This window comes from Halichoerus grypus, chromosome 9 (genome assembly GCF_964656455.1).
Source record: "Halichoerus grypus chromosome 9, mHalGry1.hap1.1, whole genome shotgun sequence".
Classification (NCBI taxonomy): domain Eukaryota; kingdom Metazoa; phylum Chordata; class Mammalia; order Carnivora; family Phocidae; genus Halichoerus; species Halichoerus grypus.
The window spans coordinates 74,001,380-74,019,359 of record NC_135720.1 but is presented as its reverse complement, the minus strand read 5'-3'; the positions used below and the strand labels follow the sequence as shown (position 1 = coordinate 74,019,359).

At 37.1% G+C, this 17,980-nt stretch overlaps 1 protein-coding gene across 8 annotated transcripts in view; it reads left to right on the top strand.

Moving 5' to 3' along the window:
* Positions 1–17,980, top strand: part of DOP1A (DOP1 leucine zipper like protein A) — a 105,917-nt gene that overhangs the window by 62,456 nt on the left and 25,481 nt on the right. For 4 of the 8 annotated variants that reach the window (XM_036101016.2, XM_036101013.2, XM_036101015.2 and 1 more), the window contains exons 12-20: positions 1,554–1,668; positions 2,051–2,080; positions 2,396–2,629; positions 6,882–7,509; positions 8,171–8,445; positions 9,669–9,821; positions 11,680–11,780; positions 13,118–13,377; positions 15,029–17,018. In XM_036101016.2, coding sequence (XP_035956909.2) covers positions 1,554–1,668; positions 2,051–2,080; positions 2,396–2,629; positions 6,882–7,509; positions 8,171–8,445; positions 9,669–9,821; positions 11,680–11,780; positions 13,118–13,377; positions 15,029–17,018 — 3,786 coding nt within the window. The remainder of the gene's footprint in view (positions 1–1,553; positions 1,669–2,050; positions 2,081–2,395; positions 2,630–6,881; positions 7,510–8,170; positions 8,446–9,668; positions 9,822–11,679; positions 11,781–13,117; positions 13,378–15,028; positions 17,019–17,980) is intronic. The other 4 variants (XM_078055039.1, XM_036101017.2, XM_036101014.2 and 1 more) reach the window with 1 other exon arrangement.

Below are 17,980 nucleotides of genomic sequence, written 5' to 3'. Positions count from 1 at the left end.
AAACTCTGAAAACCCAAGAATACTGGTGAACCTGAGTGGAATCTCTGGATTCTAGACCAAATCCTCTCAGAACCAGATTAACCTCTCAAGCCTTGGGAGCATGTAGTCAAAAAGTAAGCATGTGTGATCTTGGAATTAGAAGTCTTTTAAAAATACAAAACAGTATAACACCCAGTGCTGGGTGTTATACGCAAACATGAATCATGGAACACTACATCAAAAACTAATGATGTAATGTATGGTGATTAACATAACATAATAAAATAGAAAAAAAAATACAAAACAATAATCCCTACAATGGTTTAGAAAGTTGTTTGCTTACTCATTCAATAGATAATGAGCACCTAGGAATATAGACAGTCCCAGTCTTCAGAGACCTTATAATGGGAACAAGTAAAACATGCACATGCTTATTCCTCATATTAAATTAAAAGTTACAGATACCTTGGGGCACCTGGGTGGCTCAGTCGGTTAAGCATCTGCCTTTGCTCAGATCATGATCCCACGGTCCTGGGATTGCGCCCCCAGGTTGGGTCAGGCTCCTAGCTCAGCGGAGAGTCTGCTTCTCCCTCTTCTTCTGCTCCTCCCCCCTGCTGTGTTCTCTTTCTCTCTTAAATAAATAAATTAAATTTTTTTAAAAAGTTATAGATACCTTAATAAATTAAAATGTGGTAGGAATATTGAGGAAATTATGAATGTCTTTTTGCCACCTAGCCCTGGCCTGGGTTTCCACCTTCATAGTGGAAACTGTACTATCCCCTGAACATAACAGTGCCTGAGCCTTCACTCCTGCTGCTGAGCCTTCACTTGTGCTCTTTCTTCTAAAATATTCTTTCCCCACCCCCCAGCCCCTCTGGGAGGTCCTATAGAGAAGTGACCCACCTTTCAGTAGCCTTCCATGACTCCCTCAAATCTCCCATCAGAATCAACTCCTACACTGCCACATTGGTATATTTGTCTATATGCTTATATTTTTGCTGGTTAGGGACTCTATCATATCCTTTTTGTGTCTTCAGAGTGTAGGGCAATGTATATGGTCTTACAGGACTTATAGTACTTGGGACTTTAAATCTTACAGGATTTAAAGTGAATGTTTGTTGGAGGAATGATCAGAAGAGGCTTCCTGGAGGAGATAATGTTTGATCTCAAACCATAAAGGATGGGTGCATTCTGGATTTGAGAGAATGAGGTTGAGGGAGGACAGCAAATCAGGAGGACAAGTTGGTATTAAAAAAAGGCCCTGAGGTTATAAATCAAGCAGCAAATAATCCATGTTAACTAGGAGATGGTATGTATAGTGGGAGCAAGTCCAAAAAAGTGAGATCCACCCAGAACACTTGGAAGTGCAGGATGGGAGCTTCAGGAAGTTAAACCTAGGAATCTTGCTTTGGAAATTTTCCACTTGGAGTTAAGTGTCCTGGGGGAAAGGGAATGTTCACAGGAACATCATTGTGTGTGTCCCAGTGTTGACTCTCATTAAAAAGAAAGTGATGTATGTATGATATGAATATTCTTATCACTTATACTTGATAAAGTGAATTTTGTCCTTTTAGGAGGACATTGCACGCCAGACTTCAGATTGGGCCTGGAGATAGTAGTGAGTCATCTGAGTTACAGCTGACGAATTTCTGCTTACTGGTGGATTTTTTGTTGGACATAGTTTCTTTGGTAAGACCACCTTGGTAAAAAAAAAAAAAAAGTATTGAGGCAATGTAATAACAATAGTTCAAATATTTCATGTTGGACATAGACCGCATCTTTAAATAAATTTCATCTTTAAAGTTGATTTTTTTTCCCTTTTGGCATAACTTTTTTTTTCATAAATTTTTCCAAGTGTTCTGTCCTCTGACATATATATAATACATATATAAGTCTTATATAAGACATGGAATATACTTCATAGCTGCATGTTACTGAAATTTTAAATGTTTAAGTATATAGTGGTCTAATGCTGCATTTATACTCACTAATAATTCTTTCTATTAAATGAAGACTGTTGGAAATCTTTTCTCCTTTTCTCTCCTCAATTCTTTGCTTTCTCATTTTGAAGCCTACTAGAAGTATGAGGGTGCTGTGTCAGGTATGACGTTCAGCCTGTCTTTTGTCTTTAACTGATTGTGTTCACTTTTTTATATTATAATTTCTGTAATATAGCAGATGATACTGGGATTATTTTATATTATATACCTTGAAGTACTTAAATTGAGAATTTGGGAATAGAAATTTTTTGTCAGTAATAAAATGACCATACAATATTAATTAAGAGCATGATACATATAAAATATTGCAGATCAATAAAATTATTTTTGTTATATACATTAAAAATAAATGAAATAATAGAATTTTGGGGTTATACATTATATAAACTTTTGTCATTTTCACTTTCCATCTTCAGGAGACTTACATTGAAATCCAGACAGAACACTTGCCCCAGTTGCTGCTGAGGATGATTTCTGCCCTGACAAGCCATCTCCAAACATTGCACTTGTCTGAACTCACAGATTCACTCAGGCTCTGCTCAAAGATCCTTAGCAAGGTTCAACCTCCGCTCTTATCTGCCAACACTGGAGGTGTGTTGCAGTTTCCAAGTGGGCAGAGCAACTCAGTCAAAGAATGGGAAGACAAAAAGGTAAGGTTTGCTATTATTTTTGGCATTAGAACAATTATATTTCTTCAAAGCAGAATAGTTTATATGTAGTCACTTAAATATTAGTGAATTTTTTTCTAGATTCGAGTGTTGTGGCAGTAGACCATCCTATAGGCTTTTGGCAATTTAACTGTCTATATCAGCCCTCCACTAGAAATACAATGCAAGCAACATATGTAATTTTTAACTTTCTGGTAGCCACATTAAAAAATAGAAAGAAACAGGTGAAAATAATTTTAATTATATTTTATTTAGCCCAGTATAGCTAATATATTATCATTTCAACATATAATCAATATAAAATTGATAATATTTTTAAAATGAGCTATTTCACATTCATTTTTGTACTAAGTCTTCAAAATTCCAACGTGTGTTTTTTACTTACAGCACTGAAATGTAAAATTTTTATCGGAAATACTTGATCTGTATTTAATTTTATAAAGTGTACATTTGAAAAATTAGATTCACATATCTAAGTTCTAAACATTTTTAAAAGTTTTGTCATAACTAAATTAAGTATTACTTTGTGAATTTTAAATTAACTGAAAAAAATTTAGTTCCTTTGTCAGATCAGGCATATTTGAACAGCTCAGTAGTCACATGTGGTTAGTAGCTACCATATAGGACAACAGGTTTATAATCTAAACTTTACTCGTCCTTTTCATATATACACTAAATTTTTGGTGTGCTCTTCTCAAAATCTAGAATCTTTTGGCTCTATTCAGTCTTCCAGATTCTTAATGCTAGCTTTATGACGTTGAACAGAATTATGATAATTTTAATGGCTGGCCATAGTGTCTTACTTAAAACACCTGTGATGCACCTATGGAAAAAAACATGTATATAATTCCGTTGAACTTAAGCACAGTGGCTCTATTTTAAAACAAAGATTTAAAATTTTCTGGCATTTAGGGTTCATTACTTTAATTCTGGGTTTGGGCTTGTATAGTTGCCCTTACTTTTTTTTCAGTTGCTTTTTTGTTTCCAGCCAGGCAAAATATTTTATCAGGATAGTCTAATACAACCTTTCCCATCAAATATTAATCCTAAAACTCTTTTATTGGACCTTTTAAATATATTGCTCTTCATATATGAAATGAACATCACTGACCCACAATCAATTTAAATATATCCCAGGATTATCCTACATAAATTAAAATCAGTCTCTTATTTTCCTTCCTACCTGCTTACTATTTATATGTGATATATATACTGATTCTGTTGTAGGAGAATTCATTTTGTATTGCTGTTTCCTTAATTTATGCCTCTAGGATCTTCTTAGAAATAAGACTAAAATAGGTTTTAACTGCTCTGTTTTTTGTTGTTGTTTTTTGAATGAGATTAGTTCCAGTAGGGGGAGGACCTCAGCATTCTCCCAATAGCATATTCAAATATGTGAATATTTACTACGTAGAAAACATCTGGAGGCACTTATCAATGGTTATAGGGTAAGGTAAATGGGAACATCCATTCATATTAGATGAAGGACAATATAATATAGTTTTTTTAACATAATGGTGCATTAACCTGAGAGTATGCTTTTCCCTCTCTTTGGTTTGTTTCTGTATTCTCAGGCCATATGTTTTTGTTTTTTTTTTTTTTACCGCAGCACAATGGTATTGTCTTCACTGAAATGTCTAAAATTTATCATATTTGAAAGCTGAGAGTATTTTCCTTATTCCTTTTTTTAAAAGTATAAGTAAAGGAATGATTCTTTAAAAAAAATTGTGGCTCTAATTTTGTCTCCATGCACACTTAGTACATTGTTATAAAATTAGTGTATTGGGTATCTATACCCAAATGTCCAAAACATGTCATTTCTTTCTCTTTTTAGAAAGACATTTTATTATAAAATAATCTGAAACATAGTTATATAATATAGATCATACAAATGTATACAAGTATAATTGAATTTATAGCTTGAATTCTATTAATGTAACGTCCATTGTTTTATGATCCTTATATGAAAAAAGATTAATACAGAAGTAACTTTACCATAATAAGCTAATAACAGTTTTACCATTTAAGTGAGACTTCTTTTCAAAAAGGTATTAAAATACAAGGTTTTAGGTGGTTGTTAACCTTTCAAAGTAGAAATGTCGACAGTTCAATTCTGATAGATGCCTCTAAACTCTGGCATTATAATATGAAAAGTTCTTGTACTGTTACAGTGATAGGTTACGGTAAAAATATGAAATTTAGAATCACCTAAGCTAAGCTCTTCTAATAACTACTAACCTTATTTGCTATGTAACGTTGGGCAAGTTTTGTTTTTAACTTCCCTGAGCCCTCAGTGTGCTTACCTTTGAAACGGTGAAAACAGCCTCTCTTTATCCAGTACCCACTCTGTGTATTCAGTGGTGAAGTAGGCACAGTCCCTGCCTTCCTGACCCGTTTTTGCTAGAAGACATATTTTAAACAAATAATTGCACATTTAATTATAGTTGTGATAAACACATGAAGGAAAACATAGAGTGGTAGCAATATGGAAAATGCGGTGATCTGACCTAGATTGTGGGTGTAAGGAAGGCTTTCTTAAGGAAGGATTGTTTGAGTGAAGCCCTAGAGAAATGGGGGTGGGATGAGGTAGAAAGAAGAGAGCACTTGAGAAAGGAAGAAGCATTCCGAAAGGCTCTTCGGCAGAAAGGAATGCTGTGCATGCAGTGGGGGAGAGATGCAGTCTTGAGATAGGCAGGGGCCAGGTCATACAGAGCCTTTTCACTATACCAGGGCTTTTATTCTTTATTTTAAAAGCAGTGGGAAGGCACTGAAAGGTTAAAAGGCAAGTGACATAACATGATTTGTGTAATAGATAAATTACTTTGCAGTGTGCAGCATGGATCTCAGAAACAGTGTGGATGTGGGGAGACCTGCAGTAGTGCAGGTGAGAGGTGGTAACATGCTAACAAGATGGGGGCCTGAAGACAGAAATAAATGGATTAGCCTTACATTTAAGAGAAAACAATCAGTAACCCTAGTAGTGGATTGGTAAGGGTAATGAGTGATCACTGATATTTATTGAGTGCTTACTAACTGGCAGGCATTAGGCCATGCGCTTTAGATATACTGTCTTACTTAATCCTCACAGCAACTGTAAAATGTAGGAACTAGTGTTATCTCAGTTATATTTATCAGGAGACTGAGGTTTAGAGAGGTTAAATAACTTGCCAAGCTAGTAAGTGGCAGAACCTTAGCCGACTCATGGCCAGTACACTTCAACGCTGTTCTGAAGTGGATGTAGGGGAAGTGGGAAGGAAAGGTGGAGAAGATCCCAAGAATCACCCCTAGGTTTCTGTCTTCTGATTTGATGAATGGTGGTGTCATTCACTGAAGCAAGGAACACTGGGCAAGGCCCAGCTTTGTAGCCGCAGAACATTTTTTGTATCTTCAATAATCTTCACTAAGATCACTTTTTAGTTACTAAAAAGTACTCATTCAAATTCAGCTTATGCTCTGGCACAGTCCCCAAGCAATTCATGATATGTACAACTTTTGTTTCCTTAAACTAAGCCAGAAAATATGCTTGGCGGTTGTACTCCTCCTATCTTTGTAGGAAGGGGATGGTTAATGCATTCCAGCTCTACTCAGCAGCTGGTCCATCTTTCCTTGATATTTTAATTGTCTTCCTATCTTCTCTTTCAGATTACAAACTATTCCTTTTATTCCTAGTACCTAATATAGTGTCTGGCACATAATGTGCGTTCAATAACCATTGAAAGAATGTAAGATTAATGGCACATATTTTAAATGGTACTTTACACATTTCATACAGAAATTTCACATTCGTGGGTTCTGAACAGATGACCTATTAGAATTTGTTTTTTAAAATTTCTCATTCTTTGTGTTGTTTAGACATTAGGAAAGTGATTTCATCAAGTAGACTGAATAAATTGTCAGTCATTTGAAAACAAGGATATGGATCCTAGAGATTTGTGCATACACATATTTTGCCCTCAAGAACCCAGCCTTAAGCTATGCATGTAGTGAATAATAAATATTTAGCAAATGAGTTTATATTAATATATTCATTAGACCCATACCAGTATTTCCTATTGATTATCATAGACATATGAATCAGTGGTAGAAACTATTCTAAGATTCCAGCGGACATGTAGATTAAGTTTTAAATCATCTAATTCAAACTGACGTCTCTCAAAACATGGCCATTTCTAATTTTTAATTTCTGATATACACACTTAACCACTTAGCCTGTGCTCTTTTTAATGTCTATCAGGTATCATCAGTTTCTCTTGAAAATCCTACTGAAGTGTTTGAAGATGGAGAAAATCCACCAAGTAGTCGATCATCAGAGAGTGGATTCACTGAATTTATACAGTATCAAGCAGACCGAAGTGATGACATTGACAGAGACCTGAATGAGGGACAGGGGACGGCTGCCATCCCCATCGGTAGCACATCCTCCGAGACAGAAACGGCCTCCACTGTGGGATCTGAAGAAACCATCATCCAGCCCCCTTCCATAGTCACTCAGGGGACAGCACCCCGAAGTGGGAAGACAGCCCAAAAAACTGCAATGCAGTGCTGCTTGGAGTATGTCCAGCAGTTTCTCACCAGACTTATCAACCTCTACATCATTCAGGGTAACACTTTTTCTCAGGCTTTGGCTACAGAGCATCCAGGGGATCTCAGTCGAGAGCGAGAGCAAGGAGAGACTCCAAAATGGGACAGAGATTCTCACGGGGATGTAAAAGAGAGAAGCATAAGTAAACAAAAAACTTCAAAAGAATACCTTTCTGCCTTCCTTTCTGCCTGTCAGCTCTTCCTGGAGTGCTCCAGTTTCCCAGTTTACATTGCTGAGGGGAACCATACCTCAGACTTACATTCTGAAAAATCGGAGACTGGTAAGGTCATCTTGGTTTTATTTAAATATTTTTTATGGCACGCCTTCTTTTTTTAAGGAGCACTCAGATATTAAAACTGGGACTTTTTTTTTTAGCCAGTTCATTTTTTAAAGTGTTATTTAGTTTGTAGATTTTTTTGATGAAATACTATCTTCATGGGGAGATATATAGTGATATATTAGAAAATGTTGTGATTTTGATGTCTTTCACAGATTGCTTACAAATGAGTAGAAGCTAAGAAGGACATTAACTCCTTTCTCTGGAGAAAAGTAATGTAACATTTAGATCCATTGGTTTCCTTTATTAAGACTAGCATCATATATGTTTACCATTATTTAATTTTTATATATGCACATGCATAGTGCAGTGAGTGCTATGAGTGCTACATAATGTGTGTTGATTAACGTACTATTTTTCAGGACAGGGAAATAGATTTATGACTTGGCATAAGAAAACTACATACTAAAAAAGTTTATGAAATTCTTGTTGCTGCTTTATTTTCTTAAAGCTCCAGTCTAGGTGAGAAACCATGGTTTTACTAACGAATCAAGGCCTAAAGGTAGTAGGAGGTGCTTTGTTTTTTGAAATTAACCTGGAAGTTGGAATCTGCATGAAAGGTTTATCGTAATGAACCCTGTTGGCTTCCGTCTTTTTGTTTCAGACTGGGAGCACGTGCAGCCTCCGCTGTGGCTCCAGACTCTAATGAATGCTTGTAGCCAAGCAAGTGATTTCAGTGTGCAGAGTGTTGCTATTTCTTTGGTCATGGACCTGGTGGGACTGACTCAGTCTGTGGCCATGGTCACCGGGGAGAACATCAACAGCGTGGAGCCTGCCCAACCCTTAAGTCCAAACCAGGGAAGAGTAGCAGTGGTTATTAGACCTCCCCTCACTCCAGGCAACCTGAGATACATCGCTGAGAAGACTGAATTTTTCAAGGTAAATTCTAGGAAGTACATACATGACTAAGATGGTCCTTGACCTCGTTTGCTTAGCAGAGATTTTAAAGATGACAATCAGGCTTCATTGAATACCTCTTCGTATTATACTGTATAGAAAAAGATACATACCAGCTTAATCTGTACTGCTTTGCCAGTCTTGTCCCTAGTTTTGTGAGAGGGAAGAAGATAAGGATGAGAGGAGATGAGGATGAGGTTAGGGAAGGCAAGCATTAGGGCTCTAAAGTCACAGAGGAAATAATTTCAGCTAAAAAAGAGGTAAGATCATTTACACAGTAAAACTTATTTCCCCATGATGTGGTTATGACACTTTTGGTTTTCATAGAGTACAGTCTCAGCTCTCCAAAATTCCCAGGAAAAGTTTTTCTAACTCTGTATTGTCTGAACATCATCTGTGGTGTATGATGCCATTCAGAAAAAACAGTTTTTTTATTTTGATCACAACAGTTAAGATGATATCCTCTACATAGAACATCAAGTATATTGGATTATATTACATCTTAAGTAGGTAGATTCTTTATATATAAAAAAATTTTTTCTTTATTTTATCTCATTTCAAGTCATTGTGCCCCACGGGATCGTTTCTCCTGCTACATTAGAGTTAGTTTCTGTAACAGTATTATAGTGGTAAACCCTAAAACTGGTTACATTTTTTATTAATGCTATCATAGATCATCAAGTGCTGTGTTAACACATGTAACTCTGAAATACATACAACCTATTTTGTGTGTGTTAAATAATTTGGATATTTGGACTATGAATTAGATTTCATTTTGTAACATATAACCATAAATATTAAATTATATTCAATGTGGGGTTTGTATCCTCTTAAGGATAATGTATTCTAGCAACACTTTACTAAATGTCACTAAAATAGTGAAATGGGGTCTTCTCTGGGCCCTGTAGAAAGTGCTCCCATGTTTGATGTTTAAAACAATACCATTAGGGAGGGACCTTAAAAAAAAGTGAAAATAATCAGTCAATCATTAAAGGTCTATCCTAAGAGTATCTAATTGCCTGTATGACCAAAAAGTGAGCACATGGGAAGCTACACTTGTAAATTTCATCCTAGTGGCATAATGGATATTGAAGACCTTCGAAGTCTGGCCTTCAGAGGCTTGTTGTACCTAACAGGAAATGCTTGTTAAAGAAGGTTTAATTTATGGTTTCATAACACTGTCACTTTTACATCTTTTTCTATAGCATGTAGCTTTAACATTGTGGGATCAGCTGGGAGATAGGACACCTCAGCACCACCAGAAAAGTGTGGAACTGTTTTATCAATTACATAACTTGGTTCCTTCTTCTAGCATCTGTGAGGATGTTATAAGTCAGCAGCTAACCCACAAAGATAAGGTAATTTTTTTTTTTATCTTGTCCCACCCCCACCCACCCCACTCCCATTATACCAAAAGGTAAATTAAAGAAACTAGGAAAATTATTGTGGCTAGTATCTGATTAGAGATTATATAAATTCTTTCAGAGTGATATTCATGTCTTTAAAACAAATTTGTTCTGTCCTTTTTGGAAGAAAGTTCTTTGCAAAAGCACCAGTAATATGAAAAATCAAGTAATCCACAATCAGATACTGGGTTTATTTCTTGGTTCAGGACACAAATTGTGGGCAGCGATGATTAAAGTTGTTGCTGGTCCAAGTTCTTGGATCATTTAAAGAGGAAGCAGTGGCCTTGGTTATGGAAGTATGGATACATTAACAAATGCATGTGAAATGAAGTGATATGTGTATCAAGTTACATTTATAAGGCACAGAATGCTAATACTGGAGATATTATTTGCATTATAATAAATATCCAAAATAAGCATTTGTATCCTAATGTATACGAAGTAATCCGTAAGTCAGTAAGAGTAAAAGTGATAGAGTTCTGGGTGCTCCTGAGAAGAAGCTGGAATTGTCATTCTGGTTGACCTCTTCAGGCAGTTCAGTGAAGAGTGTGGTCTTCCCATGCCTGCTCTGGAACATCAATCCAAGATTTTATCAAACAGCTTTTAGAGGTGCATCACCCTAATTTTTTAAGAACTCTAAATGCTAGTGAGTTTTAATGGGCCCCCAAAAAAAGGCATTGTGTAGAGTAAATGAAGCTTTTGGCAAGGAGGGAAGTGGCAAATGAAGGAGTAAAGGAGAGGAATAAAAAGTTTATTCTATTAAAATTCTATTTCTACTTTAGCACATTCTTTGAAAATTGTTTAGGAATAAAATGTTTAATAAAGCCTTGCATTTAATTTCATTTGTTTACATTAAGTGTAAATCTAGGATAAATTATGTACCTGTTTACTTGTGTAACATTTTATTTTTAAAGAAATCGTAAGTTCTGAATAAATGTATTATACAATACTATTCTTTTTTTTTTTTTACATGCTTGTATTGGTTGATGTACAAACACAGCCTTCATAGGCAAAGCGTTTATTAGGCCTAAGGAAAAAAAGAAAGCACTCCTAACTGATCACAAGCAATTTAGACAGTTTCAGTCCCTGATTTTGGGAGGCCTTTACTTGAAGGATTCCATAGATGCTAGAGGAAGACTATAAAAATCTTGATAACTTCACATTTCCTACCTGATTTATATTAATTTATGTTCATTATCACCAAAAGCTGCTCTTTCTGAAAAATGTATTTTTCCGTGGTTCTTTCCATTACTACCATAACACTTAATGTTTTCAAGATAATCTCAAAGTGATGTAATGTTTTTCCTACAGAAATAATTTTTTAGGTGTTTAAATTTTTGAATCTAATAAACCAGCTTTATAAGTAATGACAAATTCATTTGAGATTAATATATAATTTCTGGGAGCAAAAGTAAATTGTATAGTGTAATAAAATAAATTTTGACTACTAAGTATTTATATTAAAATAAGAGAGAAAGTGCTTCCTATACTGAAGACATCATAACATGCGCATTACTAGTTCTTTCCATCCCCTGTTATACAGTAATCTAGAAACCTGGTTACCTAGTCTAAACTAAATTCTAATGATTTATGAGGTAGCGTGAGATGATCCTTCAGGTTTAATATTTCTGCATATATTTAAGTCTTTTTTACATTTCTACTTTCATAAAAACAGTTTATTGTGTTGGGTGTTGAGTACTATGAACATTGAGCCTAATACTGCCTCTTAAATTGCTACTTCGATTTACTAAAATCCTTTAATATCTTCAAGGGAGAATAAAATAATTTAATCTCCCATATTCCTCCTCAGAAAATAAGGATGGAAGCACATGCAAAGTTTGCAGTTCTTTGGCATCTCACAAGGGATCTCCATATAAATAAGTCGTCATCTTTTGCACGTTCTTTTGACAGGTTGGTTGCGTTTGATATTCGGATTTACAGTCAGATATCTCAGTGTCTCTTTTCTTGAATCCTCTGGCTAGTTTGGCAGGGGTAGAAAATAAGAATTTACAGATTTTATAAAGAGAACTTATAAATTATTTTTTTTGATCGAAGCTTTTATTAAAATGCATGGCATTGAAGCACCCAGAGCCCCATTCTTTCACTAGATGACAATTCATCAAGACCCTACTGTGTGCCAGACACCATTCTAGGTGTTGGGGATACAGCAATGAATACAGCATTTTGAGTCTCTATTCACAGTGAAGTTTCATTAAAACAGTAGATTATGTAACTGTTTCTCCAACAGTTATTTTCAATCTTCTGCCTGAAATGGACCTAATAGATCTATAGCTAAAATACTGACAGACCACTTCATGTGGATTCAGAGAACCTGTAGCTGCCTGAGAGTGGTTTTGCTACTTGTCTAGACCACTTAAGATGACTCCTCCCCCAAATATGAGATTTGCATTAACTTCCAAGGAGATGCTGTTACGTGGTGGTTCAGATATTGGCACAGGATAATAGCAGTTTCACCAGCAGCTCTCCTAGAGGAGGCCACAGATCTGACTATGCTTATAGCCCCAGCTCAGGACCAGATGTGTGCTTTACTGGACATTACTTTTTCAACAGCATCACCATTTTTAAATCATCTGCTGTTGAACTAGTACAATGAACTAGGCCCTTGGCCTACGTACTTTACATACAATTATCTCTCATTTGACGCTTGCCTTTGCTCATCATACAAACAAGGCACTGAAGGACCAGAGAAATTAAGTGGCTTACCCAAAACCACACATGAGGTCGGGTGGATAACCCACATTTGAATCTTGGGTTTTCTGATTCCAAACCACACCTCCATACCTTTCACAGGTCTTTCCTTGAATTAAGCTCGTAGGTTTGACTCATAAAGAGATTGGGTGCGGAAGAACATGGGAGCAGTGCTGACTTGCAGGGAGTTCAATATTTGGTGACTTGAAAAGGAATATGTTGCTGAAACAAGACTAAGGGTTTTTTTTTTTTTTTCTGTTTTATAAAAGTAATGTATGCTTGTGAAATTTAAAAAAAAAACCGCAAGTATATAAGAAAAGGGGAAAGACGATTTTCTCCTTTCTCGTATCTACTGAGACTGTAGGGATTAAGATTATTAAAATACTGTGGTCAACAGTTATCCTGAAGTATGACTACTTTTAAAAAAGTTAATTCAAAATAATAACACCTATAATAATATTGATTTAAGAAAAACTAGAGTGTTAAAATTCAAGTAGGTGTTTTGCTCTTTTTTTTTTAATTATCGGTGTTTATTGTAGGTCGCTGTTCATCATGTTAGATAGCCTTAACAGCCTCGATGGTTCTACCAGCTCAGTGGGACAAGCCTGGCTGAACCAAGTGCTACAAAGACATGATATTGCAAGAGTTTTGGAACCATTGCTATTGCTCCTGCTTCATCCTAAAACTCAGAGGGTTTCGGTGCAGCGTGTACAAGCAGAACGCTATTGGAATAAGGCTCCCTATTATCCTGGAGAAGAGAGTGACAAGCATTTCATGCAGAATTTTGCCTGCAGCAGTGGTGAATATCACATGGAAGTAGAACAGCTTTATTTAGAATTAAGTTATGAAAATAAAGTGAGAGGTGAACACGGCGGTGATTGGCGACAGTGAGGTGTTCTGCATGGGATTCCCCTCCCCCCCCCCCCCGCCCCACCGCGTGCCATGGTGGTGCTCATGTGGAACGTGTCAGAATGTCCTTCATCAGTGAGCACCTTAGAGGACTTGGATCTCTCTTATCAGTTGACTCTTTCAAGGGAGGAGTCAACACAGGTCTGGGCAAAGACAGTCTTCCAATTTTGATGAAAATGCCTTTAGAGTGTAATTAGCGATTTTGGTCCTGCAAGGCTGTGGAGCTACTTCACTGGGAATGTGTAATAAGTTTGTAGTGCACATTTAGCTTTCATGAGTCATTTTCTTCCTCTGTGAAATGGGGATCGTAGCACCCACCTTTCCAGGCTTCACTGTGAACATCAGATGTCGTCCTGTTTGTGACATGTTTATTGCAGACTGGCATATCCTAAGTGTTTGTTAAATATTCACTATTATTCCTTGAAGTCCACACTTTACAAACTGTCGAGTGATGCCATCTGTAATACAGTGATAATGGCCCCATAGATTAGATTAGTTTATTACACTTAAGAGACAAAAGATGCTCACATATCTCATTTGTATCTTCACAAATAACCCTGAGCAGGGAGCTGCTGCTGAGCGGGCTGTGGCTTTCTCACAGTCCCATGGCTGCTGAGTGATGAAGCTGCGACCGAGCCGGTGTGCTCCTACTTCATCTTTAGTGTGTCTCTACAGAGCCTTCTTTCCTTTCTCTGCCTTCCTTTCCACTGCTTCCCCTGAGTGTTCTCAGAGCATGCCCTACCCTGCTTATCGCCCCAACTTTGTGTTAGCATTTTACCCGCTGCAGTTCCTGCGTGTCTGCTGAATTCTCACCTTGTCTTGAGATCAGTCTCCTTACCTGTAGGGTCACCATGCTTTCCCTGAGTTTCATAACATTTGCTTGGTACTATTCATATGGAACTAAGCCTTCTGCTCTTTCTAAAAAGAATGCTGTCAGCCTGGTATGCCCCTCAAAAAGTATAGAAATGGATGAATGTGTTTGTGATCCCCTACTGAGTTCAAACTCTAGAGAGAGCAGTGATGTCTTTTCCTTCTCTCACCGCCATTGTCTCCAGGTTCAGGGCCTTACTCATATTAGATAATTCATAAATGTTGAATTTTATTGAAATCAAGGAACTACATATATGTATATATATATACCTACTCCCAAACTACTTGAATTCTTAGAAATAGCATAGCTAAAGGGAAGTATCACACAGGGAGGAAAAGAACTAAAATTTTGAACTGCAGTAAAAAAGATACCTTATTTGGGGATAAGGGCAAATTTTTATATTGTATCTGTTTTAAATGTGTTGTTCTGTTCAATTCAATTGAATTAATAGGCTTTCTCTTGTTGAATTGTCTTTACTAAATTCTAGTTAATAGTCGTCTACATAATTTTCTAACTTAAAGGGTCTAAAATAGTAATAAATTAAAATATAATTTTAGGAAAGTATAAGTTGGTGATGAAGCTAATGATTAAAAATCTTGAATTTGGTCTACCATTTCAATTATTTTAATATGTCTTCTATTTTTCCTTTGCTATTTTCCTCATATGCCAGTAAGCCAAGTACAACTCATTGCATCTAAAGGGAATGGTGAAAAGCCACTTACCATGGATGAAATAGAGAATTTTAGTCTCACTGTTAATCCATTGAGCGACAGACTTTCCCTTCTAAGTACCAGCAGTGAGACAATTCCAATGGTTGTATCTGATTTTGATCTTCCAGACCAACAGATAGAAGTACTTCAGAGTTCTGACTCTGGATGTTCACAGTCCTCTGCTGGGGACAATTTGAGTTACGAAGTCGATCCTGAAAATGTGAATGTCCAAGAAGATTCCCAAATGCCAAATGCGAGCTCCCCGGATGATGACGTTCAGCAGGTAGTGTTTGACCTGATATGTAAAGTTGTAAGTGGCCTCGAAGCAGAATCTGCATCACTTACATCTCAGTTAGAAATTGAAGCTATGCCCCCAAAGCACAGGGACGTAGGCCCAGGCGAAGAGACACTCCAAACTGACGATCAGTCCGCTCTGCAGAGCCAGAGTGCTGTGCTGAGTAACGACAGTTCTCACTTTCTGTCTGTGTCTGCGGAGGGAGGCCATGAGTGCGTGGCAAATGGAATCTCCAGAAATAGTTCCTCACCTTGTATTTCAGGAACCACGCAGACTCTCCAGGACTCTAATGTTGCTTCCGTAGAAACCAAATCTAGACAGAGGAGTCACAGTAGCATTCAGTTCAGCTTCAAAGAAAAATTATCAGAAAAAGTCTCCGAGAAAGAAACCATCGTTAAGGAGTCTGGTAAACAACCAGGAGCAAAACCTAAAGTAAAACTTGCCAGAAAAAAGGATGATGACAAGAAAAAAACTTCAAATGAAAAACTCAAACAAACCAGTGTGTTCTTCAGCGATGGCCTGGATTTAGAGAACTGGTACAGCTGTGGAGAGGGAGAAATTTCTGAAATTGAGAGTGATATGGGTTCTCCCGGATCACGGAAATCTCCCAATTTCAACATCCACCCGCTCTATCAGCATGTGCTTCTGTATCTGCAGTTGTATGATTCATCGAGGACTCTGTATGCTTTTTCTGCCATCAAAGCCATCTTAAAAACTAATCCTATTACTTTTGTAAATGCCATTTCAACCACTAGTGTAAATAATGCATATACCCCTCAGTTGTCTCTGCTTCAGAATCTCCTGGCCAGACATCGGATTTCTGTTATGGGCAAAGACTTTTACAGTCACATTCCAGTGGACTCAAATCATAACTTCCGGAGTTCTATGTACATAGAAATCCTTATTTCCCTCTGCTTGTATTACATGCGTAGCCATTACCCAACTCACGTCAAGGTCACTGCACAGGACTTAATAGGCAATCGAAACATGCAGATGCTGAGCATCGAAATTTTGACGCTTCTCTTTACTGAGCTGGCAAAAGTAATAGAAAGCTCAGCAAAGGGTTTCCCGAGTTTTATCTCTGATATGTTATCTAAGTGCAAAGTTCAGAAGGTGATTCTTCACTGCTTGCTGTCCTCTATCTTCAGCGCACAGAAATGGCATGGCGAGAAGGTGACAGGCAAGAACGTGGTCGCCGTCGAAGAGGGTTTCTCAGAAGACAGCCTTATCAATTTCTCGGAGGATGAATTTGACAGTGGCAGCACACTCCAGTCACAACTTCTTAAAGTGCTTCAGAGGCTCATTGTTCTAGAACACCGGGTAATGACTATCCCCGAAGAGAGTGAAACGGGTTTTGATTTTGTCGTCTCAGACCTGGAACACATCAATCCCCACCAGCCCATGACTTCTCTTCAGTATCTGCACGCTCAGCCAATCACGTGTCAAGGCATGTTCCTTTGTGCAGTGATACGAGCTTTGCACCAACACTGTGCTTGTAAGATGCACCCACAGTGGATTGCTTTAATCACGTCTACTCTGCCTTACATGGGAAAAGTGCTACAGAGGGTGGTGGTTTCTGTGACGCTGCAGCTTTGCCGAAATTTAGATAATCTAATCCAGCAGTACAAATACGAAACAGGATTATCCGATAGTAGGTAAGGTTGATTTTTAACTTTATCGTTGACATCTTTCACATCATGACACAGAATTGTCCACAAAGTCACTTACCGTTTGAGTAAATAAATTAGTGGTTATCAGTAGGTTACAGAAAGTATGTTATTTTCATAAAGAATGAAATTCAGCTTGAGAAAGAGTATCGATAAAAGAATGCAAGAATGGCGGAGAGGAGTATTTAAACAGGCCTTTTTTTATTCTAAGGGTTGTAATTAATTTTGATGTTCTTTACTGAGCTGGCGAAAGTAATGCAAAGCCCAGCAAAGGGTTTCCCTAGTTTTATCTGATAAGTTATCTAAGTGGAAATTAATGTCACACTAAAATTAATTTTAAGGGGCGCCTGAGTGGCTCAGTGGGTTAAGCATCTGCCTTTGGCTCAGGTCATGATCCCAGGGTCCTGGAATCAAGCCTCGCATCGGGCTCCTTGCTCAGTGGGGAGTCTGCTTCTCCCTCTCCCTCTGCCTGCCGCTCCCCCTGCCTGTGCTCTCTCTCTCTCTCAAATAAATTTTTTAAGAAATTAATTTTAAATTAAAAATAATTGTTTTCCCATCTGATTTTATTTCTTGTTTCCGATTTTCATGTTTAGTGGTGAATTCCATCTGTAACCCCATGTTCAGTTAGTCCATCAGAAATTAGCCAGATGTTTCATAGATTAGTGTCTGGTTTATCTCCTGTATAACCTTCGCTACTACGTGTAAAGTATGAGAGAACTGCCTGTATCATTTAATATTGATATGCCTGCTTTTACATAGTTACTAGAAATTTACTGGCTGTATTTGTTTATTTTGTATTGAGTTCTTTAGCCAAAAAGAACTCTAGTACAACTCACTTATTTTAGAGATTAGGATATAAAAGCTTCTAATATATGCTCTTAGTCATTTATTCCTGTACTATTTATTGAGCACCTACTATGTGCCTAGCACCTACCTGCTGGACATTTACT